The following is a 27,298-nucleotide window of genomic DNA, read 5'->3' on the forward strand; positions in this document are numbered from 1 at the left end:
AAAACGACATGAAGCACTGTGCATTTGCGTATACGGCTGCAGTCAAAGCGGTGCGATGGAGCGTAGCGACAAGAATCGAGGAAGGACCCTTGCTAGCACCATTCTTCACTGCAGTTTGTCGATGGTCTCACCCCGATTCCACCGCTTTCTCCATCGCGCCGCTTTGAGCGCAGCCGCTTACGCAACTGCACCGTGCTTCATGTTGTTTTGACTCTACTGTAATACACTTAGCACTGGCATAGTGCCGATGATCGGATTTCAGCTGCAAGACTTCTTTCCACGAAATAGGATGTGGAATTAAGAGGTCAAGGAGGTACGTATGGATTTGAAGTTGGCGCCACAAAAAAGTGGGTGTTTTACCATTACGAGAGGTATGGTACCTCCTGAAACTGGGTTTGATCTATATTCATGAAATGTTCTTGTAGGTGGTAAATACACAATGCTTCATAGAAGGTGAGAATCCCTAAACAAATTTTGTAATTCGGTACAAATTTTCTGATTACCTCGAAACTGTATAGTTTATGTAATCTCTAATCATGAAAGAACATATGATGTTTGCCACCGTTTTCTTTTCCGCTCGGCATTTTCGTTAACTTAGTCGCTAAATTCCGAATGTCTCGGCAATCGATAATGATCAATCGTCGTCTAAGCGTCAGCAGAACCGCACTGGACCCGATGGTTGGAGTGTGGCTGCAGTGGTACAAGGAAAAACAAAGCAGGGACTAACAGTCGTCGTTATGAACGGAATCGTGGGGTGCGATTGACTGACTGGCTTTCTTTAACATTTTACAATCATTTCCGTTCTTCTCAAGACATTTTATGCCCACGTAAATTCGATTGTTGTGTATGAGATTCTGCAGAAACTGGAAACTGCAAGAGAAGTTCCTGTATTTTTCCTTCACTTCCACGAATTAGACTCTACAATTCGAGTCTGCCTGACAAACACGCAAAAAACAAACGAGCAAAAGAAACTGACGCACTTCCTATGTTATTTCTGATCATCCCACGAAAAGTTCTGATATTCCGAGCTGAAACAGGTAGCGGCGTATGAAAAGGTCCTTTATTAGAGCTTCATAAATATTCATTTTGTTTAATTTATGTCTTCTCCATCTTACTTGCCCTTTAATTTATAAAAAGGGATAAAGTCACTGGCGTAACAATCCACTTGGGATGCGCCAACGCGTTTTACTGGAATTCGTAATCGTTGAGGTTTTTTGGAACGCGTGTTGGCCTATACAATGACTTGCGGGGGCCAGCCGGTGATCAAGTCAGTGTTTTTATCCTCCCAGACAAGTCTGGTACCAATTTATCGACCCCGGAGGGATGAAAGGCTTGGTGAGCATTAGGGCGGATTCGAACCTCCGATAGATCGTGCAGGAAGCGGAACCTCTAACCGCTACACCACACCCGCCCCCATTTAATTTATAATCCTCTGCAAATGTGTCGAATTAGATGTGTGCTTTGCATAATTGATTCGTGGCAAGGTATGGGGGAGAGTGAAAGTGTGTCAAACAGAGAAAAAACATGCATCGTGGCAGATGCGACGCGCTCGCCCAGTTGAATACATTTGACTCCATGCATATGTTTTATTCGTAAATTGCCAGATGCTTTAAATTCTCAGAGTTTCTTACAGACTTTCCTGGAAATGCAGCTCTATGATTCTCGACTGTTAATTGTATGAATTTGCATCCACGTTTGAGAAAATGCTGTTGGTAGTTGAATGTGGGGGCGGTGGCCTTCAGCCGCACTGTTATTTCTGAAGGCTCTATCTTACTTTTTTTCATTTAGTAACTTTAGCTCACATGTCATAGTTCATCTAAGACTAATGCTTAGCTCTCAGGCCCTCGACTGATTCTGCTACTTACTTCCAGATTTCCAGAGCGCGACTGAGTGATCCACCCCAACTACACTTTATCTTTGGGTTTTAAATATCCGTAAGGATTCGGTATGGATCTTGAGTTTGAGGTTTTTAAAGATTGTCGGTCTAAAACTAACAGTCACAATCGTTAATATTTTCGGCGTTTTGCTTCTCGAGAACATTAAGAGGTCAAAACACATGAAGATTCATGAATCCTGGTTCCGTTTCCCGATCCATATCCAAAAAGCGCTGGATTTCTTTATCTTTATCTTTTTAGATGGTAGAGGGATAGGTGTAGCACAATGGGTACGAGGTTTCGCTGTGACCGCACGATCGCTGGTTCGAAACCACACTAGTGCAAATCAAGCGTTTCGTCCCTTCAGAGTCAATAAATTGGTATTAGGCTTGTCTGACAGGATGCAAATAGCGGCTTAACGGTTCATTCCGCAAGTCATTGTATAGGTGAACAAGCGCTCGTAAATCTCAAACGATTCGGAGCTGAAGTCGAACGCGTAGGCGAAATCCAATAAGGATTGATCAGCTCCGTGCACCTCATCCTTTTCTATCCTTTACAAAGCACTTCCGTTATATTTTGTAGCACTGCGTCGTTGAATGCTTTCACGAATCTTGTTTCTTTTTTGTACTTCAGGGTAATTTTTAACCTTCAGATGCTAATGAAATGTGACGATGAGGACGAGCCGCTTTGTGTGGCGAAAACTCCAATTCGTACTAGAATGTGCTATCTTCGGAAGGTCTACTTCACATTATCCATTCAACAATTCATTATAGCTAGCGGTACGTTCTTTTCTCTGTTGTGAACATTTTAGAAATTACCCTGCAACTATCTGTTGTTTACGAGCTTGTTTTTTGCAGAAAGTGCTTTTTTGAAGAGTTCGTGTGTGAAATTTTAGTGTTTACCATCTGGAAGGTTTCGTATATGTTACTAGGTTTATTTATTTATTTTCATTATTATTTATTTCTTAAGAAATGTTGTAACTGTTCATTGACACTATAGAACGTCCTGTAAGGATGACAGATGTTTTAAGAGAATGTTTTATCAAACTAGTCATAAACAGGTTGCCAGAGCTCATTGGTTAACGTCGCCTTTCCGCAAAGACCAATAAACTCTTAAATTACTGTAGAAATAACGATTCTTTTTCAGCCTCGTTCATACTTTTCATGACACCTGGTGTTCGTCCATTTGTACAGCACTACACTTCAACCACGTGTACAACGGCACTTGCTTTGATCGTTAGGTAAGAAAAGTCTTTTGTAAACCAGGTTCAAAGGTGTCGGCGTTTCTGTCTTTAACGCATAAATGATTACAGGTACAGGGATTGTAATATTTTTTCCAGCTTCTTCTGTCTACGACACGCCGCCAACCATGCACCTAGACTTGCTGGGCTGTCTTTCTTTTTATTTACTCTCGTCCTGGCGCTAACTTGTGCAGGTATATTTTGCATTTTTTTTTTAAATACAGATGTCATCATTCATGTTGTTGCCATTTGCAAAATAAAGACAATAAAACTCGTCACGTTTTGCTATTTGCAGTGGCGACTACTTATTTTGGCACTGAAATGGTCTACACTGTGTGTTCAATGAATGGTTTTGTATTCCTGATTCACACCGTTTACTGTATCCAGACTCTGCGCTCATTACATTTTATACCATCGGCAATTTTTACAGTTTTTCTAGTACTTACACAAGCTTGGTTTTTAGAGCTATTTTTAATGTTTATTAATTTTGACTACCTATCTCACGTATTATTGTCTACCGCAACCTGTGTTTACGTGCACTGGAATATAGGCTATTTCTCGCAAATACTTACATGTAAGGAAACCGTCCTCGCTTGTGTTAGTGTATTTATATCTTTTCCAAAATTATATTGATAGATTCTATGCAAACCTCATTTTTCTACTTACCTCGCATATTTATGTTTGTTTCAAAACACTTTAAAACGGGTGTTTTATATAGTCTCACACGTTCTAGTCACGTATTCCTTTATTATTGCGCGATAAAAGAAGTGTTTTTGGCATGTTGAATTGGAGTTGAGATTGGGAGAAACAGGTTTCAATTATGCACATACTAATTGATGTCGTCTTCTTGCGATGTTAGTCATTTTTTTCCGTGGTTAGATGAGACAGACAAACAGGTACTGATGAGGTCCTTCTTCTTTCTTTCTGGTTGGATTTCTTTCTATTTCGAAATAGCAACCGTCGTTTAGGTTAAAAATGAAGGCATTGGTTTCATCATTGATATTGGATGTATAATTTTTTTTCACGAAATACGAGGTTGTTTAGAGCGACGAACCACGTATTATTAGGCTCTGTTACCCAATATATGATGCTGATTCGATTTTTTCTTAACTTTTGTAACAAATTGTTGAGAAGGTGATTGTGGAATATATGTTATAACTTATTAAATTGATGTTAAAGGTATCACCCCACGAATCTGGGGTTATACGGATTTCAAGCAGTGTGCCTATGCAAGGTCGTAGATTGTCGGGAAGAGGGTGATTCCGTCCATTTCCCCCCGTATCAGTGGAGACGGACGATCAAGGAATGCTGTTTCTTAGGACGGCTTTCGTTGCAATGCGCAACGTTTGCGCTCCGCCCAAGCCCGTCCCGCCTGCGATTCGTCGAGAACCCATTCGGACGAATCGCAGGCGGGAGTGCGCAAACGTTGCGCATTGCAACAGAAGTCGTCATAGGAAACAACATTCCGGAGTCGCCCGTTTCCACTGATACAAGGAGAAATGGACGAAACCACCCTCTTCCCCACAATCTACGACCCTTAATAATCCATCTGAAACCCGTACCACCCCAGATTCGTGGGGTGATGCCTTTTTTGTTAAAGTCTGTTTGTAAAATGGTGTGATATGGAAAAACATCCATGAATCAAGGAGAAACTAAATGGACGTAATGCACTTAAACGAAGCAGTGGTGCAACGGAGTGATATGACCCGAAAAGACAATTTTTCTTCGGAAACGCGCAAAATGTATGCAAGATTGAGCACTGCATGGAATTTTTTTCTGGCATGAGAAAGAAACAGAACTTATTTTTAGTGCTTACGATTGTTTCAATATTTGTACCTGTGTGAGAAAAACTGGGACGTACGGTGGTTCCACTGCGCATCTAACAGTATTGCTTTCCAGACTCGTATTTCAAGAATACAGTAGTTGTTGAAAATTCTGTTTTTATAGGTAGGTGTAGAATAAACGCTGATTTCCTTTCCAGAAGGAAGTTCTTACAGTCAACCGGCGTAAAACGTGTTGTAACATGATGACGAGATGCGTCCTCAGTGGATGATTGCACTGAGCTCTCTCTACAGTATGCGGAAAAGTAATAAGACCTTTTTTTTGCTTTTTCGGTTTCTCATTAGTTTTCCCATAATAGTGCCTGAATGGGATTAAATATCTTTGTGAAGTGTTTTTCCATCAATTTTATCGTTCGTTTCGCTTCTAGGCATCTGTGACCTATGTTTGTAAGAATTAATTTGTGTCCACTTATTCGCGCGCGATTTTCATAAATTGTGCTCTTAAATCGAAAAAAAAAGCCGCTCTTCGATAGTTCGGAACTTTTCCTGACTTCAAAATGCCCGATCAAAAATTTTAGTATGCAAGAGTTGGATTTTCCCATATCTTTTTGTGTAACTGTGCATAGTTAGCTTTCTTCTATGAAAGATTATGGAATACAACTATGATTCTGATTATAACAAGCGTTAATCTTGTACATTTATGCAAGGAATGGGACAGGAATCGAATTCATGCAAACTAAGATCTTACAGCTGTCCTGGGAATAAAACAAGCGTTTAAAAAAAACTGATTGAAAAAGAGCTTAGTTAAGGATCGGTAGGCTGGATTACTACACAAGAAAGGAAAAACAAAACAAATAACTATAAAGACAGGATGGTTTGGTGGAGTTTTCCGCATACTGTATGATGAGTTCCGTGCACACGGCCTTCACTGAGATTTCACGTCAACATGTTAAAGGCATCACCCCACGAATCTGATGTGGTGCAGATTTCAGGTGGAGTATTCGTATACGGGATGGGAGACTATGGAGAGGGGGGGGGGGGGGGGGGAGGGTGATTCCGTCCATTTCTTCCTAATTGCCGTAAAAAACGGCACGGAAGATACGGCTTCAGGCGTTTTGGCGCACTATCTTCTACAAGGAGTTTGACTGGAGCGGGCCAACCTTGTGCGGCGCCGCATCTTCCGGGCAGTTTTTTTTACGGCAATTAGGAAAAAATGGACCGAATCACCCCCCTCTCCACAGTCTCCCATCCCGTATACGAATACTCCACCTGAAATCTGCACCACCTCAGATTCGTGGGGTGATGCCTTTAAAAGATCATTTTACGCCGACTATATTCCAGTCTTCCATGTGTTCCACAGTACGTATGTGGATAGTTAGGATTAATTAGTTTCAACTAAAATTTCGCAGATGAACCTTAAGGCATTCTTACACACTTACCGTTTCCAGTAAACTCCTTCTGCTGACAAACATATCGGACATACACTCTATTCTTGTGTTCTCAAATAATTTCGCTGATTTCAGCATTTCTCTTGTGCGAGCGCCTGCCTGTCGTGGGCACTTAGGAGAGTCGTGAATTTCTTGCAGTAACATAGATCGCGTTACGATAATTGTGTATTGTTACTGTAATGGGACGTATTTAGCGTATCGGCGCAGGAAAATTAGCTATCTTCAGCCAGGAACTGAGACAGTCTCTGCAATCATCACCAATGTATCAACGTTCCATCATGCATTAACGATGTTTTTTGTTTGACACACTAGTCGTTTTAGACGTGATTTTGTCTTATGTTAGGGTGGCAGAAACTCTTGTCACCATTTGTCATTTTTTTCTGCTTTATTTTCTCTTACTCAGCTTATAATAGAAATTAATCATTATTATAATCACCATTATTAATTACAACAGTGAAGAAGTCGCTGACCGCCTGATTCTTCAAATTTGGTGAAGATTTTCTTAGTTAGGAAAGCTTTTAGGTGTGGAGTAAGTGGTAGTCTGAAGGAGTAGGGTTGGGAGAATAGGGGAATGGGCACCGTGCCCCAGCCTAATTCATTCAGTTTTTCATGGGTCTCCTTAGCTATATGGGGCTGTAAGATCGAGAAACTTCTTTTGATGCGGGCGAAGATGAATACCCGGGTAAACTGAATGCCATCCGTCAAGGTGCGAGGGATCCATCGAGATAGCACTTTGCTGTAGCCGAGGACCTGGAGGCGACTGACCGGGGTTGTCTTCGAAGTCGGTGTCCCCGCTTGCGAAGCGAGCGCACCAGCGCTTGGCAATTCTGCCAGTGCCAGTAGTGGTGCCTTCGCTCAATCTTCTGTTGATGTTGTGGGCTGCTGCCGCTGCTGCATGCCATTCATAGAAGATGATAGCCCGAGGTTGCTCTTGCGTAATTGACATGATTAAAGATGCGTGATTAAAGTTAAGGAAGGCCCCCGGCTATACATACCTATTGTGGAGAAGCTTCGAGAATGTTCCACAACTATAGCATGATGCAACATGGGTTCCGCCCAAAAATGGAAAACCCTGGAAATTTCGGAAAATGGGTCACAAGACTTTCTTTCAGCCTACTATTATTTTTTGCTAGTCTGAACGTCCACCTAAAGCGGAGGATTATAGTTTTCGTGGCGTTCGGTTCGGTCGCTTTCACGGATCAGTAGAAATTAAAAGAACTGACGTTTCTATAAAACTAAATTTGTACTTTTCTAAAAAGGATAAAAAGAATGAAGTCACTGGCGTATCAATCCACTTGGGATGCGCCAACGCGTTTTGCTGCAATTGTTTAATCGTTGAGGTTTTCAAACGCGTGTTGGCCCACACAATGAATTGTTGGTACCAGCCGATAATCAAGTCAGTATTTTTATCCTCCCAGACAGGTGTGGTTCCAATTTATCTACCCCGGAGGGATGAAATGCTCGGTTTGTATTAGGGCTGTCTCGAACCATCGACTGTGTAGCTACCACGGGTCTCTAACCGAGTGCCGCACATCCGCTCGTACCTTTTCTAAAGATGCTTTATTCGCCCTTTTTTGAAGAAATTTAAACATTAGAAGGTTTCAAGGCCCTTTTTTTAAGAGCGTCAGTAGTACTCTTGGAGAGTATTTAAACTTGATTTTACATCTATATTCTTTCGACAGCGCCACAATTTGGAGAAATTATTTGATGTATGGGCTTCCTCCTGGTTACCCTCAAAAATTATCACGTGGGGAATGATGTGTTCACACGAAATGACGTGAAGCTCATTATTGTACTGACAAAGATAAGGTTCTACGTCAGGTCACGTAAAGTGTTAACTGTTATTTAAAGAGCCGCTTGCATGCGTGTTTCCAGTTTCTGAAAAAAGAATGTTACCACCCTGGTGAAGCGAACGTGGAGGGAAATAAACATGTAGTGGAATATATAGGTATGAAAACGCGCACAGCGACTTTCACAGCTATGAAATTGTTCACGTCTCATTTACTTTTTGACAAATTCACTCGGAGTTACTGGGAAGTAGTACTGGATTGCGGTGCACCAATTCGACTCCGTGAGAACCATCTCACCTTGTTTGATCTCTTTCTAGCACCGGCGCATCAATTCGACGCCGTGGGACCCGTCTTACCTCATTTTACCACTTTCTGACGCCAACGCACCTATCTTACGCAGTTGGAACCTATCTCAGTTGGAACGTTTCCCGGCTTTCTGGAATTTCCTTAAACACGTGACAGAATAATTCCGGTATTATATAGCAGAACTATACATAATATTGTTATTTAAACTTTTAGTTACAATGAGTTCAGTATTAGCTGCTCTCGTTTAAGAAATTTCTGGAAGTTATACTTTTCCGGAATATTGTATTTAATGAATGGTTATACAGTCCACTAATAGTGAAACCTCAAGTAAGAGCCTGTGTAGTTTAGAAGTTTAGCTCTGCCTGCTTTTGTTATAAATTGATATAGTTATTCAGTTTCAGGCCGGGCAACCATATCTCGAAATTTCTCCAAACGTGGTTTGTAAGAGGAGGAGCACCTTTTTTGAATTTTTTTCTTTGATGAATGGAAATGGATCTTATCGGAACAATCGTTTCTCTCCATTGTTTGCTTAGTTTTATAGGACGTTCCACAGCTTTTTCGATATCGCATCCATTATGTGCTATAGGAGCCATGAGGTGCACTGACGTTTCTCCGGAAGGAAAAAAGTTTTGTCTATACAATAACTAGCGGAGGCTAGCCGATATATGAATTCAGTGTTTTTACCCTCTCAGACAAGTCTGGTACCAGTTTATCGGTTCCAAGCAAGATAAGAGGTTTGGGTGGTGCTGGGGCGATTTTGAACCATCGATCGATTGTCCAGCCAACCGGACCTCTTACCGACTGCGCTACATGCGCTAGAAAGGTTGATTATAGTCAAAAAAAAAAATTATTCGAAATGATAAATGAACTATATTTCGTTGTTAATTTATCGCTCGCAGTCTGTCATATTTTAATTTTATTCAAATTTCTGGAACTGAAGTGAAATCAATTAGTTTTATTCCTAGATTCCTACGGCTTCCGTTCAGAGCTCTGCGCCAACGGATCCAACTCTGATTTACGCATCCCAAGTGGATTTATACGCCAGGAACTTCTATCCTTTTGACTTGAGAGCTTTATTTTTTTTGTTCTTTTTTCCTTTAAGATGAAAAAAGTAAAAGTGCACATCGTTGATTAATTCCTATGGGGTCATGCGACTTGCCGTTCAACTTGTATATTTCAATAAAAAAAATGTTTTGTGTTCAATGAAAGCGGGCGTGAGCCGATATTTCACGTCAGTGTTTTCATCCGCCACAGACAAGTCTGCTGGAAATTTATCGACGCTGAAGGAAAGAAAAGAGGTTTTTATCCTCACAGACATGTCTTTCACTCAGATATGCAGCGCTTTTATGTCGTGTCTGTGATATGCTTTTCAACTAATGGAATAGAAAATAAGGTGTCGTCGTCACCGACTAAGACTTCTAGGTATTGTTATGTTATACGTATTCAAGGTGACTTAAACATTACCTACTGGTACTGGTTTTTTTCCTGTTTACAAACTTAGATCAACTTTTCTCCAAATGGCTGCATTGCTATTATTTAGAACAGTTTTGAAGTTAATCCAGACATTTTTTTGTTAAAAGGGATTTTATTCGCGAGAAGTCGTTTTTCAACTATTTTTCCGAGGAAAACACTGCACTATGAACCTAATTCAGTTTCGTCTTCGAACATTTTCTTCTTAGAAGTGCTTTCCCGAAGGTTTTCCAGTTACATCTCAAGAGATTCTCATTGAAAATTCCTATATTTCTAAAATTCTACGTAGAAGTAGGTGAAGAACAGGTGTTTTACTAATTGTTTCTCAAAATTCCTACCACTATAAATTCATTACGAATCTATATTTGCCTAGTACGTTATGTTAAATGAATGGTCTCGTTGCACTATTTTTTTTATTATTTCTCGTCATTCCTATATTTCTTTCTCATTATATTCTATTCCTATTCTTTTTGCTGTTTTTTTGTTTATTTTCACTAAGGGAATATTTGTTTCCGCCGTATGATCGTAACACGAAAGAACGGATTACTGTAGAAAAAGATGTCCAGTCGTGTTTTAACCAGTTCATTTTTTTCTTGTCTTGGCTTTTCTTTTTTTTTTGATGCAGATTCTTCAATAAATCCTGTTTTGAGAAAACTGTGGGAAAATAGCACTGATGTGCTTTTTTTTGTTGCTATTTACAATATTAGTTGATTTCAGATAATTTGAAGCCCCAGGGTGCTGTCTGTTGATGTGGATGAATGAAAGAATGAATGAATGATTAAATAAATAAATAAACAAATATGCAAACCTTGGGAAAATAGCACTAATGTGGTTTTCTGCTGCTATCTACGATATTAGTTGAATTCTGGTAATTTAAAGCCCCAAAGTGTTGTATATGTGAACGAATGAATGAATGAATGAATGAATGAATGATTAAATAGACAAATAAAGATAAACACTATTTTTATGTTTTGTCGGACAATTGCTGCACCCTTTCGACTGAAGAAGAGCAGACAGAGGAGATCTGTTCAGGGTGGAGCGGATGAATTGCTGCGGATGCGTCGCGGTCACCTGAAAGAACATAGACATGGTAGAGACTATAGCTGCAGCTTGCTCCATGTTTTCGCTTCCTATTTAAGGCAAAATCTTTAGGATTCCAACACTTCCCATCTGTTTTTATTCTATTATTATAATAATATTATTAAATATTCTATAATCCTCATCTATTATTCTTTTCTGATGTGAATCAGGATCTTAAGAAAAAAAAACGCATTTGTATGCAGATGCGACGTTGCATGAGAATCTTAGCGCATTATTCCCTTCTAACAATTCTGGCGTGGCCTTGCCTTAATGAGAAATGGATAATGAGATGTTTACTAGCGATATTTCCAGTGTTTTGCTTCCAAACATCATGAGATTTTGCTGCGGAATCCCCATCTTGTTCATATCTTTTAAGCTACTTCTGTTTGTTTTCCTTTCCTGAGATTTTCTAGTAGTTCTATTGCTTCAACTCTTAATAGTTCTGTTAGCTCTTTTTATTCAACGCTATCTCATTGTTTGTGTGCATTTTGAGCACTTGAATCTCCGGAACACAAACAATTAAACCATAAATAACCGATCAAGCGAATGCGGTTGCGTTTTTCGCTTAGCCTTAGATGGGAGAATGGGGAAACGGAAGATTAAGTGTTTTCTCTCGTTCAGCTAGCTGTTCATAGTTTGGCTGCAAACCAGGATGTGTTGACGACTTGGTACGAAATTTTGTTAGGGAAAACCATGCTCACACAAAGACGTAGTGACAACAGATTTTCTGTGGTTAAACTCCGTTTTCGCAAGAAAAGGTAAAATAAAAAAAAAAAAGTAGTTGTTCAACGTTTAATTACAGTAGTTTAAAAGGAATTTGAAAAGTTAGAAGAAGGCGCTCATTGGTGATTGGACTTATGTTTGCTCGCAAAACCGCACTATGCGTTATTGTGAGGCGCATGGGAGAGAAAGAGAGAATATGTGTCCGTGCGTCTCTGTCTCTGCCTGGGTCTTTGTTTCCGTGCCCATGTGTTCATCTGTCTGTTTGTTTGTTTGTATCTTTGTCTATCGTTCTTTGTCAATGAAAGTCACTGAGTTGCGGTGGGCGCGTCGCGGTCGTTCAGGTAAACATAAGTGCCGGAGACTATGTGTGTTAGTCTAATAAACAGAGCGAATTTTATATGTATTGATGTTGGTGGAAGTCAATTTTTCTTTGTTTTTTTTTCTTTCGAGACCTTTGTTTGTCGTACTTTTTCACTTCTTATTTTAATGCTTTAATAATGATACGGGTTAGCTTAGAGGTAATTTGGCGATATGTAGTTCCTTCCCAATAATGCACGCCTGCCTGCTGACCTCGAATTAAATTCCAATAAGGCAATAACAACATATTTGGGCCGTGTGTAGTTCCTATTAGTTATCGTAGTCGTTTTTGGTAAATTAGTGTCGGTGTGGTGACAGCTTAGCTTGCTTGTGTCCATAAAACTCACGCATCACTCACTATCCTACGCTCTTACGACTTCACGCTCAAAAACAGCTTTTAACCTCAACGAGATCTTACATGGTTTAATTCCTTTCCCCAAGTTCTCCTTAATATTTATTTATTTATTTACTTGAAAACACCCATAGGTGTGCCACGGAACAGAAACCAAAATCACGAAACAGCAGAACACACTAAAATTTCGCCAGAGTTTTAGTTTTCTACAGAAGCGTTGGGCGTTCATTGCGCATTATGTGGTGAGGTGACAGGTTGACCTCAAAAAGGAGGTCATCTCTCTGGGTAACAGAGATAAATGTCGATTGAATTCGGTTTATTTTCAAGAAAATTCTCGCGAAAAATGTCACATTCTGATGAATGGCCCCGTTTTAGTCGAATATCATTTTTTTCCCTCTCTCAAGAGATTTTATTCCTCTCGTTTGATGAATGAAACACTGGAAGCTTAGCTGCTCATGGTTTTTGTGACTACGCAAGCCTCACAATCATTTTCCATTTAGTTTTCTTAGGCAAATCCTTGAAATATTCTGAATTAAGCATGTTATCTGAGGCTTCCAAAAAAATTGTTTTTCCAGAGTCTCCAGAGTCCATGGATTCCCAATGGATTCTAACGAATCTCGTTAGAAATACACGGCTCTGAAATTCTTGGTGGAACGTTTCTATAAAAAAATATTAGTATCTGACAAGTCGACCAGAGATCAGCTCGGTAACAATTGATCTTTGAAAAAATTGGATTGAAAGTGTTTTCTGTGCCTTCTTCCATTCCATCGACTCCATTATTTTACAGGAAGCATAAATTAAGCGGTTAACGTACAAAATTAAATATGAATTCTCAAGCCTTCTCAAGTCAATCACCTCAGTATATCTCATTTCTTCCCTAAGTCGTTTCTCTGCACATAATCGCTTGGAACTATCTGTTATAATCAGAATCCTGGGAAGTTTTACAGAAATTCCACAGAAAAAAGTAGGTGTGAAATTGCGATTTTCATGGGGATTTCTTCAACCGAATGGCTAAATATCTTATATGTAACAATTTTATATCTTCTAGTTCCTTTTCGTTGTTTTTTTCAAACTGGCAAAATTTCGGGTTTTTCCTTGATCTTAATTTTACAAACTATTTTCGTATAATTTTGTTGTACAACTTTCAATTTTGATGAGTCCATGAATTTCCGAGGCTTCCAAGTTTGTTTCATTGAGTGACACTTTTCGCCTTCTGCAATAACTATGACGCATATCACCTGGAGATTTTGTGATTTGTCAAAGAAATCCGGAAAAAAAGTGCTTGACTGACATCAACATGTTCTGGCTATTCACCCGTGAGGTTTTTCAGTAACCTTTGCACGCCACTATTTCCGTAATCTTTTTGAAACGGACAAATCAGTAGCAAAACTTATTTGGTTTGTGTTTCCTGAGGCTTCTTTAATTATGTGTTGGAGAAATTCAAAGTTGAACTGAACTGAAATTTTCAGTTCTTGTCACAAATTTTTAAGAAGAGCATAATCGGAGAAGGAATTCGATTTTTTTTCTGTTATTTTGTTCTGTTCCGAAAGTCTGAAAAAGATATAAGATATAAAATGTAAACATAAGTTTGTAAAAAATATATATTCTTGAAAAATATTCTGGATTCTGGATTTTCTAGGTAGTGAACCCGTAAAAACATTGTACAATATTCTTTGGCAAAGTTTCCAATGAACAGCATCGAAATTATTTGATTTTGGACCAATTTAGGTCCATTAATGTATTTGGCAATTCATTTAGCGTCAGCTGGGTCTCATTTGCAGAGAAATGTCAAAAAAACAAACAAAATTAAATGGAGCTATGCTTCTGATGTGGTCTTACGGTTGCTCAATTTTCTATGCATTTCTCAGTTTCGCGTGCATTAAGGCAGCTACTAAATTTCCTAAAACCCTAAAGAAAAAGTCACCTAAAAACATATTGATTTATCGTTGTATTACAACCATAAAAAAGCTGTTGAGGGGGAATTCTCGAATATTTGTTTCGCATTTTTCATGGTTCTCACGTAATTCTCAAAAATTTGACTTCTTCCATTTCTGTCCTCTATAGTTCCCGGAATTTGATTGGAAAATTTGATTTATTTAAGATATCCAATGCCGGGCTAAGTACGAAAAATATTGAAAAAAAAAACAAAATTTTATTTCTTCCATGGTTGTTTCCTACGGGTTTCGGATAACTTATGTAAAATATGAATTCTTGACGAGATGAAAGTGAACTTTAAGTAACGAACATATAAAAAAAAACCAAAATTTTTGACTTCTTCTACTGCTGTTTCCTATAGTTCCTGAATATTTTTCCTTTAGAAAATTTTATTTCTTCAAGACAACCAATTTTGGATGATGTGCTAGATGTATGTATGAAACTACACTATAACTTCGGATAAATTTTTGTCGATTCGATTTTTTTCGTTGTTCGAATCCTTTAGGCAATGTGGCTTCTACAATATTTTCTTGTTTTTCTCTCTTCAACATTTGTTTTATTTTTCTGCACGATATGGGACCTTACAACTATGTATGTTGCTCGTAGAGAAGACTGCAAGTTTTCGATTTTTTTTCATTAAAACATCGACATCGTGATGAGAATGTCGGAATGGAGCTGACATTCAAATAGAATAGATAAAAAAAACACACACACACACATACACATAGGCACCGGGTTAGCGAAATTTGAAACCGTCAACAATTATCGTTTTCCATTTGAGCGTGATAAATGTGCATATATTCCAAAGAGATTCATAGTATATTCTGGAACATCATTTCAGATACATTCCATTCAATTACAAATCCGTTACATCACGAATTTCTCCTCCCAAAACTATCAGAATTATTGCTCTATTTTTTCTATTATTATTTTTAGCTATTCCACAGTAATAATCGAGTCCATAATTCTTTTTTTCGCAAGTAATTACACGTGTAACCTGTAATTTATCGTCAAATGTGGAGTGAGGGGCTTTTTTCGTGTAGTATTTTAATTAACACTCAGTAAAATATGCATTTTCGGAGGTGGAAAAGTGGAAAAAGATTGACAAATAAACTTACTTACCTAGACACTTAGATGGCCCGTCTTCACTCACCCCACGAACACGTCACACCATCTCCCTGGCGGTCTCCCTCGAGGGCGTTTAGCATCTCTTGGGATCCACTCTAGCGTTCTTTTAGTCCATCTATCGTCGATTCTTCTCACAATGTGACCGACACATCTATGATTTCTTTTCGATATATATTCCGCTAGTTCGCCAAGACGGGACATTCCTCTTAAGTCGGAGCTGCGAAGACCGGCTAGGTGTTGTGTGCGCCGGTTAAACTTCAGGAGACATCTCTCAAGGGCTCTGTGGGTAGTAAGTAGCTTCTTGGACGTGGCCGTGTCTGCCCACGTCTCCGCTGCGTATCAGAGCGCTGGAAGGACTGTCGCGTCGAACAGATGGGCACGAAGATCTTGGTCCGCCAGTTGGTCCGTAGCTTCCCTGACGGCTGCGACTGCTGCCCATGCTGCTCTCATTCTTCTATTCAGTTCTTCCTTTAAGTCGTTTTCCATGTTCATAGAACGTTCGTGGTGTATGTATGACGAAGTTTCCACGATTCGGGAGCCTTCAAGTTGTACTCCTCCGTCCTCGCTGTAGGCGTTCTTCATGAACTGTGTTTTCTTTCTGTTTATTCGTAGTCCTATTCTCTTCCCTGCTTCGTTCAATTCGTTGAGCATCGTTTCTGCTTCGTTGGTGCTGCTCGAAAAGAGAACGATGTCGTCCGCAAAACGAAGGTTCGAGAGAAATCTTCCATCAACAAGTATGCCCCTTTCTTACCAGGAAAGTGATTTCATTATCCATTGCAATGCAGCCGTAAACAGCTTTGGCGATGTGGTATCGCCTTGTCGTGACCCCTTTCCAATGAGTATGGTAAGAGGGCGGTGGAAAGCTGTATCCTAGTCGTGCATCGATCGTAGCAATTGGCTAATGTCCTCACATACGACGCGTCCACACCTTGACCGGCGCTGATAGTATTACATTCGTTTCTACGCTCTCAAAGGCTTTCTCATAGTCGACGAAGGTTAGAACAAGGGGCAGGCGGTATTCCCGGCAAACCTCTATGACCCTCGACACGGTCTGGATGTGGTCCAAGCAGGTGAACCCCTGGCGGAATCCAACTTGTTCTTGAGGCTGGGCTTCATCCAGCGTCCTAGATATGCGCGTGAGGATGATCTTGGTGAATACTTTGTATAACACGCTCAGCAAGCATATCGGACGCTAGTTCCAAAGGTCCTCTCGATCACCTTTCTTATGGATAAGAACGGTTCGCGAGGTTTTCCACTGGTCCGGGATCCTTTCTTTCTGAAGGTAGGATGTCATGTGCGCTGCTAAGATTACATGAAGGAGATGGCCACCAGCCCGTAGAGAGTCTGCTGATATAAAATCAGATCCGGGGGCTGTGCCAGTTTTCATGCTCTTGTTAGCGACTCGTACTTCCGAAGGGAGAATCCGTGGTGAAGCTTCAGCAGTAGGGCTGATCGGACTTGACACAGGAGTTGATGAACGGAAAAGGTTCGAGTAGAACCTCTCCGTAATGATTTCCATCTCACGACGAGAAAACGTGCGAGTCCCCTCTTTGCTCAGCAAGGCTGCTAGCGGAATATTATATTCGCGGAGATCCCTGCGGCACTTCTTCAGACTCGTTCTTCTTTATGCTGCTTCCAGAATCTTCTTGTGCCTGTATTTCAAGAGATCCTCCTGCAACGCTTTTCTGCAGCTAGTGTTTGCTACTAACCGCTCAATGTGCCTTGCATTCGGATCAAACCTCAATGCTTTTCTTCATTCCTACAATTCCTCGGTGGTCTTCGAAATTCGATCCAAGTTTGTCGTGCGCGGCTTCGAGGCCCTCTCAGCACAGGCTCGTAATCCTCTGAGCAGCATCTCGTAGTCCACGTTTGGGTCCTATTCGATGACAAATAAAAATAATTTAAAATAAATTAATGATGATCGAATATGGAAAGTATCAAATGTTAGATTTTTCCATAGATTTGTACCACGAGACAGTTTCACCTTTAATATAGACAAAATTGTTGAAAATTCAACCCATGAAAATTTCATTAAAAATCTCGCTGGCAAAACAAAAAAAAGCATAAATTGAACTTTTTTAAAACTAATTATCACGTTTCATCAAAATCTCGTCGGCAAAACAAACAAATATGTGTTTTTCTGTAAATTCTACGGATTTTTTTAATCGAACACTTATTTTATATTTTACATCTCCTAATTTTTTAAAAATTTTCAAACTACTCAAAATTAGGGCTTTTTTTCGATTTTTTCTGTGAGTCAAATCTGTCAACATTCCACGATGAATTGGATTCTCAACGAGAAGAAAAAAAAACGCGGATATCCTTCATGTTTACAAAAGACTTATTAAAACCTGATCGTAGGTCAGACATTTCCTTGTAGTTGAGAGTATTTGACCTATCGACGGGTCAAATAGCCATTTGCATGCTAAACTCTCGTGCTTTTTTATTTACATCTCTTTATTTTCATAATTAATATGTTCCAGGAAAAATGGAAATCATTTAAAAGATCTTTTTGGTCTTAATTTCTTTGATCTTCTTTCTCTCGCTCTCTCACGTTTATTTGAAATTCGTTTCTGTTCTTTCAATTTTCTTCGGACATTCGTCCCTCAGCACAATGCGCCTCACATAATGTTCATAGAAAATAATTTTGAACAGAAAAAAAATTGCACAAGATTATAAAATATGGGAAAATTTCTTTTGGTGAAATTCCTTCAAGGTGCATGCTACACGTCAAGTAACTCATTTCTCTTCTAATTTTCTTAGGCGAAATCAATTCTGTTGAAAAGTTGGAAGCTGCGCCGTAAGAAGCGTCGAATTCGTTCGTTTCTTTTCTTTTTTTTTTCTTCGTATGCGTTCATCTCATGATCTATTTCTTTCCTACCCTCTCTTTCTTTCCTTCGTTCTCTTTCTCCCCCTCTCTTTCTTCCTTTTCTTCTTTCTTTCTTTCGTTCCCTCTCTCTTTCTTTCCTGGCCTTTGTGATTTGGGCTCTTTTTCAACAGCTTTTCATGAACTGGAATATATTAGCATAGCCCGGGTGTAGCGCAGTCAGCAAGAGGTTCCGCTGCCTGCATGATCGATCGGTGGTTCGAATCCCCCTTGTGCTCACCAAGCCTTTCATCCCTCCGGGGTCGATAAATTGGTACCAGACTTGTCTGTGAGGATAAAAACACTGACTCAGGACATCGGCTAGCCCCCACAAGTCATTGTATACGCCATTTACACGTTCGTAAACCTCAAAAGATTCTGAATTGAAGTGAGCGTGGGGGCGCAGGCCCCAAGCGGATTCATTGACGTCAAACACTCAAACTTTTTTATCCTTTTACGAGCATAATCAAAAAGCCTTTCAAACGTGAGTGAATATAAAAAAAATAAGAGCAGAATATAAAAAAAGCACCTTTCCAAGGGCTACTTTCGCTTTTTCATCTACAATTCGCAACAATTTTATAACTTTCTTTTATGGGTACAATAATTATCAGAATCAAAGGTTAAATAAAAAAAAGAAATGGTTGTCGTCGTTTGATTTGTACGGCACGAGAATTTATTTTTCTTTCATCTTGTTATTGAATTCGATATCTCTACGTATTTCCATTAATTTTCCTAAAATTTTCCTTTAAACGACTGACGGTAAATGAGAAAAGAAGTGACGTCATTAAAATTTGATTCTTGCGTGCGAAACCGGATATTCACTACTAGGTCATACTTAAAAACCTATTTTCCAGAGTTAATAGGTGAATTTTCTTGGAATTTCAGTTTGAAATGTAATATGTTCATCTCAAATTTGTCTATGCTAATTAGTTTTCGATAATTTTATTGTTCCGAGAAGAAATATTTCCGAGAAGAATTTCACTTAAAAGCATACACATTTTCGTGTTATATGACGCAACCCTAAGATGTTTGTTGTGTTTTTTTTTCCTGTGCCGGGAATAAATCCCGTATTTAATCATTTGAAGTGGATGAATTTGAGTGAATATGAGAAGAAGATAATTTTTCATTCCAATAATCCTCTTCTATCTGCTTTAAATGGCCTCTGAATGAATTCATTCACTTGAAATTCCTGAAATTAATTTCCAGAAATTCATCTGAAATAATCCTGAAATAATATGAACATGAAATGAATATGGATCAAGAGGACATTGCGGCCGCCGACGCAGTTAAATCCCCCGTCTCACGATCCTCGCATTACTTCTACGGGAAAAACAAATTTTCTAGTACGCAGGACCAAGTCAGACGTCCCTGACTAAATTAGATTAATCCCGAATTTCCTGGAGAATCAGCTACGTTTTTTAAAGTCTCCATTTTTTCTTTGTTCCTACTCAAATGAACTCTTATCTTGTGCTCTTAATTTGTTGAAAACTCTCCTAAACGTTTCTTTATAACTCTCGAATTTACATGATTTTCCCTCTCTGGACTACAATTCAATACTTCTAAGGCCCTTTTTGTTCCTTCTTTTAGGATTCGATTTTTTTAATCCGATATTAGGCAAGAATTTTGGTTCCGTACCAATTAATAATTATTGGTGACACCTTACCATATTTCTTTATTGAAATACATCTTCTTCTTCTTCTTCTTCTTCCTAGCGTTTGTCCCGCGTTGTTGCAGGGTCCGCTTTTCTGCTTCTTGTCTTCCATTTGGTTCTATCCATTGCATCAGCCGTACACAAACGTGCATCTATCATATCCAGCTTCACACGGTCTAACCAGCGAATCTTTGGCCTCCCGCGCGGCCTCACTCCTGAAACGTCGAGCTTCAGAGCGGTTTTGGCAACAGAATCTTCCTCCCGCCGCAATACGTGACCAAACCATCTCAGTCGCGCCTCCTTCATCTTCTCAGTTATCGGGACGACACCGAAGATGGAGCGCACAGTGTCGTTGGATACTTTCTCTTTTAGCGTCACACCTATCGTCCACCTCAACATCCGCATCTCCATAGCGTGCAGCACTCTTTCCAAGGCTTTCGTTGTCGGCCAGCACTCGCATCCGTAAAGGGCAACAGGACGCACTACCGTCCTGTAGATCTTCGACTTCAGTCGAACAGGGACTTTCTTGTCGCACAGTACCCCTGTTGCCATTTTCCATTTCATCCATGCAGCATTAACACGTGCTCGACCTTCTTGATCAATGTCGCCTGTGGAAGTCACTTTGGATCCAAGGTACTTGAAGCAGTTCACCTTGTTTAATTCGGTGCCATCAACACGAATTGAACCATCCTCTATCCTTGGTCCGCACTCCATGTACTCAGTTTTTGATGTGTTGAGGCGCAATCCATATTGCTGCAGCTGATCCTTCCAAGACTGCACTTGTTTCTGAAGATCATCTCGAGACTCCGACGCGAGCATGACATCGTCGGCAAAGAGTAGAGTCCACGGATGCTGCTTCTGGATTTCCTTCGTTATCGTGTCCATGCACAGTATGAACAGCAGAGGTGAGAGGGATGAACCCTGATGAACCCCTACTCGTACAGGGAATGGCCTGCTTGTTCCAACAGCACATCGTACAACGCTGGTAGGCTTCGCATAAAGCAGCTTCGTCCACCTCACATATTCTTCTGGTACTCTATGCGACCTCATGGACATCCATAACAGCTCATGTGGGACACGGTCGAAAGCTTTCTCGAGATCGAGAAAAGCAAGATGCACACTGCGGTTCTTCTCTCGATGTTTCTCCAGGAGGATTCGGACAGCATGGATAGCATCTATAGTGCTGCAGTCCTTCACAAAACCGCACTGGTTGAGTGAAACGCTAACAATTTTCCTCAGACGAGCTTCCAGGACACGCTCAAAAATCTTCATCGTATGGCAGAGCAGTCGTATAGGCCTGTACGAGGTGCAGTCAGCAATGTCTCCTTTCCCTTTCCAGACAGGCACGGTCACGGAAGTTTGCCAAACGTCTGGAGTCCGTCCTTCTGCAACGATCTTGTTAAATAGAGTTGCGAGCCACATGGACCCTCGATCTCCTAGCAGCTTCCAGATATCAACAGGTATGTCATCAGGACCGGTTGCCTTGTTCGACTTCATTTTTGCGAGGGCAGCACTGACTTCGACGGCAGTAATTGGTAGAACAGGACCCTCGACGCTGGGAACGGTTGGGATGGGAGGATGACAGAACTCTTCGTTACACAAGTGATTGTAGTACTCTCGCCACCTCTCCAGGATCTGACCAGAGCGGCGCAGAACGGCTCCATCAGCTCCCTTAACGATCTTGGTGTGCTCCATATCCAACGTTGAGCGATGACGTGCTCTGACTAAACGATACACTGCCCGCTCGCCTTCTCTGGTATCAAGCATGTCGTACACAGCCTTGTAGCGGTCCGACTTCGCCTTGGAGACTGCCTTCTTAGCCTCCCTCTTCGCCGCTAGGTAAGCACCCCGATCTTCAGGCTGACGCGTCCTCCACCAGAGCTTATACTTGGACTTCTTCTCACGAATTGCCGCCTGAACTTCCTCGTTCCAAAACCACGTAGCCTTTTGTACCTTTGGCTTACCTAGAGTCGTCTTTCCCAGAGTGTTTTCCGCGGTCAAGCGTATAACGCTGGAAGTAGACAACCACATTTCCTCCACACTACGAGTAGGGTGGGGAAGTGTAGATGGAGCCACGGACGCGAAAAATACCTCCTTTCGATCCTTCAGATTCCACCATTTGATGCGCTGTGTTTCAGTCCTTGGATGTCTCTTCCTTGGACGGGAGATTTTCAAGTCCATAACGAGCAGATGGTGTTGGGCAGCGACATGATCTGTAGGGATGACTTTTGAATCCTGCAGAAGTCGGCGATCTTGTCGGCGTAACATCCAGAAATCTATTTGTGTTTCACGACCGCCGCTGGTGTACGTGATCAAATGCGATTTTCTTTTCCGATACTGCGTATTTAATCATTTGAAGTGGATGAATTTGAGTGAATATGAGAAGAAGATAATTTTTCATTCCAATAATCCTCTTCTATCTGCTTTAAATGGCCTCTGAATGAATTCATTCACTTGAAATTCCTGAAATTAATTTCCAGAAATTCATCTGAAATAATCCTGAAATAATATGAACATGAAATGAATATGGATCAAGAGGACATTGCGGCCGCCGACGCAGTTAAATCCCCCGTCTCACGATCCTCGCATTACTTCTACGGGAAAAACAAATTTTCTAGTACGCAGGACCAAGTCAGACGTCCCTGACTAAATCAGATTAATCCCAAATTTCCTGGAGCATCAGCTACGTTTTTTAAAGCCTCCATTTTTTCTTTGTTCCTACTCAAATAGACTCTTATCTTGTGCTCTGACTGAATTTGTTGAAACTTCTCCTAAACGTTTCTTTATAACTCTCGAATTTGCACTGCAATTCAATATTTCTAAGGTTCTTTTTCCTTCTTTTTTTTCAGGATTCTTTTTTTAAAATTCGATATTAGGCAAGAATTTAGGTTCCGTACCACTTAATAATTATTGATGATACCTTACCATATTTCTTTATTGAAATACATCTACTAATACATATAAATATATATAAATAAGTAAAAAGTAGGATTTTCCTAGTAGTCTTATTGGAAAGGGGATCTGAAAGCTAAGTGCCATTGAAAAAATGGAGGAATCAGACATGATTTGAGAAATTTCAGAACAATCGATATTTTAGAGTCGATATAAAAGATTTACAATTTTTCAATCCTATTTTTCTAATTAAATAAAATCTTTTTGGAATAAAGGATAATAAATTGTAAAGTGTCTGGCGTTAATCAATCCGCTTGGGACCTGCGCCTAAACATTCGACTTCAATTCAAAATCGTTTGTGGTTTACGAACGCGTGTCTAGCCCTACACAATCACTTCCGGACCCGATTCATCAAGCCGATGTTTTTATCCCCCTCAGACAACCAGTGGCACCAATTTATCTAGGATGAAAGACTTGGTGAGCACTAGGGCGGATTCGAAACTTCGATCGATCGTGCAGTCACAGTCCTACTTCCTACCAACTGCGCTAAACGCGCCTTCTTGAAATGAAGTATAACTACATAAATTCTTCTTTAACTTGTCAATTTTGCTCGTTTAATTGAAAAGAAGATGTTATGCATTGAAGCGAAGGACAGAAGGAGCAAGAACAGTAGAAAATGGAGCCTCCAGAAAGCAGGTGTCACGGAAAGCCAATTAATAGTTCCCGGGCTATTTCTTTCTCTAGTTGTTAATCCTTTTAATGTGATACTTTCCAGAAGTTCTAGGTCGATAATTACATAACGTTCTGTTCGTTTGGTTACCGCCTTTCACTTTATTTATTTTGAAATTCACCTTATTTTCTACTTAATGCAGATTTTATCGTGATCTTTTTCAATCTCACAAAAGTTTTCCTGCATTGCTCTACGGTGTTTTTTTCTGGGATGATTATCCAGGGATGTCCTGGTACATATGCTCATTGGTGTATTCCCTTTTGAGAATTTAGAAGAAATCTTCTAAATGGGTTTTAATTGCAGAGTTTTCCAGTTTCTTCAAAGAGCGAATTTCGAGAAAATAACCACTTCATCCACATAAATTCTTGATGACGTCATTTCGAGCTCCCTCAAGAGCTGCTTACAATGAAAGAATTCAATTTTTCGAGGAGCTTCAGTCGAATTACCTTCTCAAATGTGTTCACGTCATAAGTAATGAGCTTAAACTCCATTATTATGCGCTTATTAGCGCAGTTTAAATTCTTTAATGAGCTGGAGCAGTTACGGTATGGATATGAGCTAAGCGAAGAAAAAAAAAGATTAAGCCTTCTTGTAATTATATTCTGCAAAGGCTTTTCTGCACAAATTCCTTTTGCTGCTCTACTCTAAAAAAAAACTCTTTTGAAGTGCGTATTTACATTTTTTTCTCTTAAAAACAACTGACGTAATCAACAGCTTCCAGAAAGACTTTTTCGCGTTACAGTACCCGTGAGCTAGATGAGGATACTTCTTCATATTTCCTCTTTTTTTTCGTTATTTGTTCGAAATGGGTGCAAGGATGCTGAGTAATTACTTTATATCTATGCATGAATGTCATTTTCTCACCGTAATCCAGAAGATTTAATTCTCTCTATTCAATTTTCATATAAGTTATGTGATCGGTTGTTTTTTTAGTCCTTGTGAACATTTATCCCCCCTTAGCAACTGAATTTTTCTTAGGAGACATCCCATTTTCCGCTGCCAATTTCGTCTTCTCACTGACATTTTTCTTTTGTTTCCTTTTCGATAAACAATAAACAAACATTTTCATATAAATCATGTGTTCGGATGATTGAAATAGAGGTGATGATTTTTCTTTTCTTCCCCTTTCGATGAACAAGTGGTACATTTTAGAACCCTGTTGAGTTGGTAGATACTGTAATTGGTAACTCAATTATTTAGAATCACAGGAGATAAAATGGCTTATTAGTGTTGTTTGTGCTTGAGAAAAAAAAATTGAAAATGAAAATTACGTGGAAATTGTTATAAATTGGTAGAAAATTATTCACAGTTATTTTCCGGCCAATCTCAAGCGTTTGTTTTTTTATAAATTGCCTTTATTATCATAAATTATATTATTATTATATTAGTATTATTATAGTATATATATATATATTATATATTAGTATTATTATAAATTGATACTAGTTCTTCTTCACAGTTAATTTCAAAGTAATCTTAAACGCCTATTATTGTAATTTATATTTGTTTTATTATTGTATTTTATATATTACGTACGTTTATTTACACTATATATTACGTTTCATATAATATTTTGTTTGTATATTACGTATTATATTTGTTATTATAACTGATATGTATAAATTATATTGGGGATTATTATAAATTGACATCAAGTTCTTCGTCACAGAAATTTCCCGAGTAGTTTCAAGCGTTTCTTTCCTTCCCTCTTCCCACTTGCCTCCTCCTCTCCTCTTTCTCAATACTATTTCTTGAAACAATTAATTTCATTAGTTGTTTCAAGAAATAGTATTGAGAAAGCGGAGAGGTTAAATATGACATATATACATATGTACAATAGCGCAAAGTACAGTAACCCAAGTAGGCCCAGGTAGATGCAATCACTTCCTCTGCTGTTCGGCCCCCCGGTTCTCCACCTGCCCCTCTGTTTTCCCAAATTCGACGAAGGAGGAAAATTTGTTCACGCTAGACATTTTCTTCGCTTACAATTCCTGGGAATGTACTTACAGAAATTATGGAAACGTTGATGAATATTTTTTGTTGTGCGTTATTTTGTACATCAAAGATTTTCCAGCAGAATAAGGAGAAAGCGGAGAAATTTATGCAAATGCATACATTTCTTGACTTCTTCCTTGTTCTTCGACTTCATCGAACGAGCTCATCATCGCTTCGTATCAACTGTCCTTTGGTTATGTACATCTGAATTGTTATTAACACTTTCTCGGCCTATCTATTTGATTTTAATAGCTTTTTTGTGGGATGATGTGTTTTTGTTCCCTGGGCGAATGTGGCGCAATCGGTAAGGGGTTCAGCTGTGATTGCACGCTCAGTCGATAGTTCGAATCCGACCCGGTGCCAACCAAGCCTTTCATCTCTCCGGGATAAATAATATAATAATCTCAACAAATTGGTACCGTATTTGTCTATGTGGATAAAAACGCTTACCTGATCCATCGACTAACCTCCGCAAGTCATTGTTTAGGCTAGTTACGCGTTCGTAAACTTCAAACGATTTCGAATTGAAGTGAACGTGGTGGTGGGTCCCAGGCGGATTGATTGACGCCCGACACGTTATTAACCTTTGCTTACACTAAATATGAGGAGCATCAATTTATTTTAGGTGGAATTCACCTTACACTTCACTATTAGGAGTGAAAAAAGTTGGGGAAAAAACGAGTGGCGGAGATTTTTTTTTTGAAATTTCATTTCTTCATAGAATCCAACCTCTATTTTCATTCCTCACTTTCCAACACACGTCCGCGCTTTGTTCGACGCATAAATCCGCTTTCGAATTCTCCGCGAGGTACTACGTCAGGAGGATTGCTGTAGCTACTAATTTCGTGTCCTGAGTCGTTATGTGAAGCTCTATAGGTTATGAAATTGACGAGGAGCAGTTTTTTGACGTCATGTGACTCCTCCTTCTCCTTTTCCCTCTCCGATCTTAGCAATTTTCTATTTTTATAGTATTGATCGTCCACACGTATGTTTCTTTTTTTTTTCGAACTGATATCAAACATGAAATCTGAAATGTCTGGAGTTAATCAATCCGCTTGGGACCCGCTACTGTGTTCGACTTAAATTCCGAAGTGTTTGAGGTTTACGATCACTTAACTGGCCTGTGCAATGACTTGAGAGGGCTAGCCAAGGTCCCAAGTCAGTATTTTTATCCTTTCTGACAGGTTTGGTACTAATTTATCGACCCCTGTGGGATAAAAGGCTTGGTTGGTCCCGGCCCGTTTCCGAACCATTGACCGTGCAGGCACACCTGGACCTCTTACCAACTGCGCTACACCCGTCCATAATAAACATCATTAATGGAAGGAAAAGGTGCGGAAGTAGGACTATTCAAAGAAGCACAATGGACGTAAGCAGCATAAGAAAATAAGAAAACGCTGAAACGTGGAATACGTCTATTTCCACTCACTGTTATATGTGATTGAATAATTTTGAAATGAACATCTTGTAAAAAAAACAGTAGAAATATCCTCACGGGAACCATAACATGGGAAGACCTATAGGCAATGGTGTTTATGTCCACACGGACGACAACACTGCTATTCAATGGTTGAAAGCAGGATTTAGTGTTGAGCAGGTGAAGTACGCGTGTTGTTGCGGACGCGTCGCGGTCACACAGATAAACATAAGTTCCGGCAAGTATAATAGGTTGAACTTGAA

General features: G+C 39.7%; 5 protein-coding genes across 6 annotated transcripts; 1 reads left to right on the top strand and 4 right to left on the bottom strand.

The window, feature by feature from the left end:
• Positions 1-1,947: 1,947 nt before the first annotated feature.
• Positions 1,948-4,568, top strand: RB195_015937 (uncharacterized protein; the record flags this gene model as incomplete). 2 transcript variants are annotated; one of them, XM_064206879.1, is made up of 6 exons in its annotated part: positions 1,948-1,965; positions 2,527-2,653; positions 3,021-3,114; positions 3,214-3,308; positions 3,410-3,447; positions 4,434-4,568. In XM_064206879.1, 6 exons carry the CDS (start codon positions 1,948-1,950, stop codon positions 4,566-4,568), a joined length of 507 nt encoding a protein of 168 aa, XP_064062759.1. The 2 variants fall into 2 exon arrangements, with proteins under 2 accessions (XP_064062759.1, XP_064062760.1); XM_064206878.1 differs by lacking the exons at positions 1,948-1,965; positions 2,527-2,653; positions 4,434-4,568 and adding an exon at positions 2,796-2,805 and having other exon boundaries at positions 3,410-3,747.
• Positions 4,569-6,962: 2,394 nt separating this feature from the next.
• RB195_015938 (uncharacterized protein) lies at positions 6,963-7,289 on the bottom strand (the record flags this gene model as incomplete). Its single annotated transcript, XM_064206880.1, has 1 exon — positions 6,963-7,289. One exon carries the CDS (start codon positions 7,287-7,289, stop codon positions 6,963-6,965), a length of 327 nt encoding a protein of 108 aa, XP_064062761.1.
• An 8,534-nt stretch (positions 7,290-15,823) lies between these two features.
• Positions 15,824-16,135, bottom strand: RB195_015939 (uncharacterized protein; the record flags this gene model as incomplete). Its single annotated transcript, XM_064206881.1, has 1 exon — positions 15,824-16,135. One exon carries the CDS (start codon positions 16,133-16,135, stop codon positions 15,824-15,826), a length of 312 nt encoding a protein of 103 aa, XP_064062762.1.
• Positions 16,136-16,676: 541 nt separating this feature from the next.
• RB195_015940 (uncharacterized protein) lies at positions 16,677-17,003 on the bottom strand (the record flags this gene model as incomplete). The annotated part of the gene is made up of 1 exon (XM_064206882.1): positions 16,677-17,003. The coding sequence occupies one exon, from the start codon at positions 17,001-17,003 to the stop codon at positions 16,677-16,679; it is 327 nt and encodes a 108-aa protein (XP_064062763.1).
• Positions 17,004-20,058: 3,055 nt separating this feature from the next.
• On the bottom strand, positions 20,059-22,269 carry RB195_015941 (uncharacterized protein; the record flags this gene model as incomplete). The annotated part of the gene is made up of 1 exon (XM_064206883.1): positions 20,059-22,269. One exon carries the CDS (start codon positions 22,267-22,269, stop codon positions 20,059-20,061), a length of 2,211 nt encoding a protein of 736 aa, XP_064062764.1.
• Positions 22,270-27,298: the final 5,029 nt, after the last annotated feature.

The sequence above is a fragment of the Necator americanus genome, chromosome V (assembly GCF_031761385.1).
Source record: "Necator americanus strain Aroian chromosome V, whole genome shotgun sequence".
NCBI lineage: Eukaryota > Metazoa > Nematoda > Chromadorea > Rhabditida > Ancylostomatidae > Necator > Necator americanus.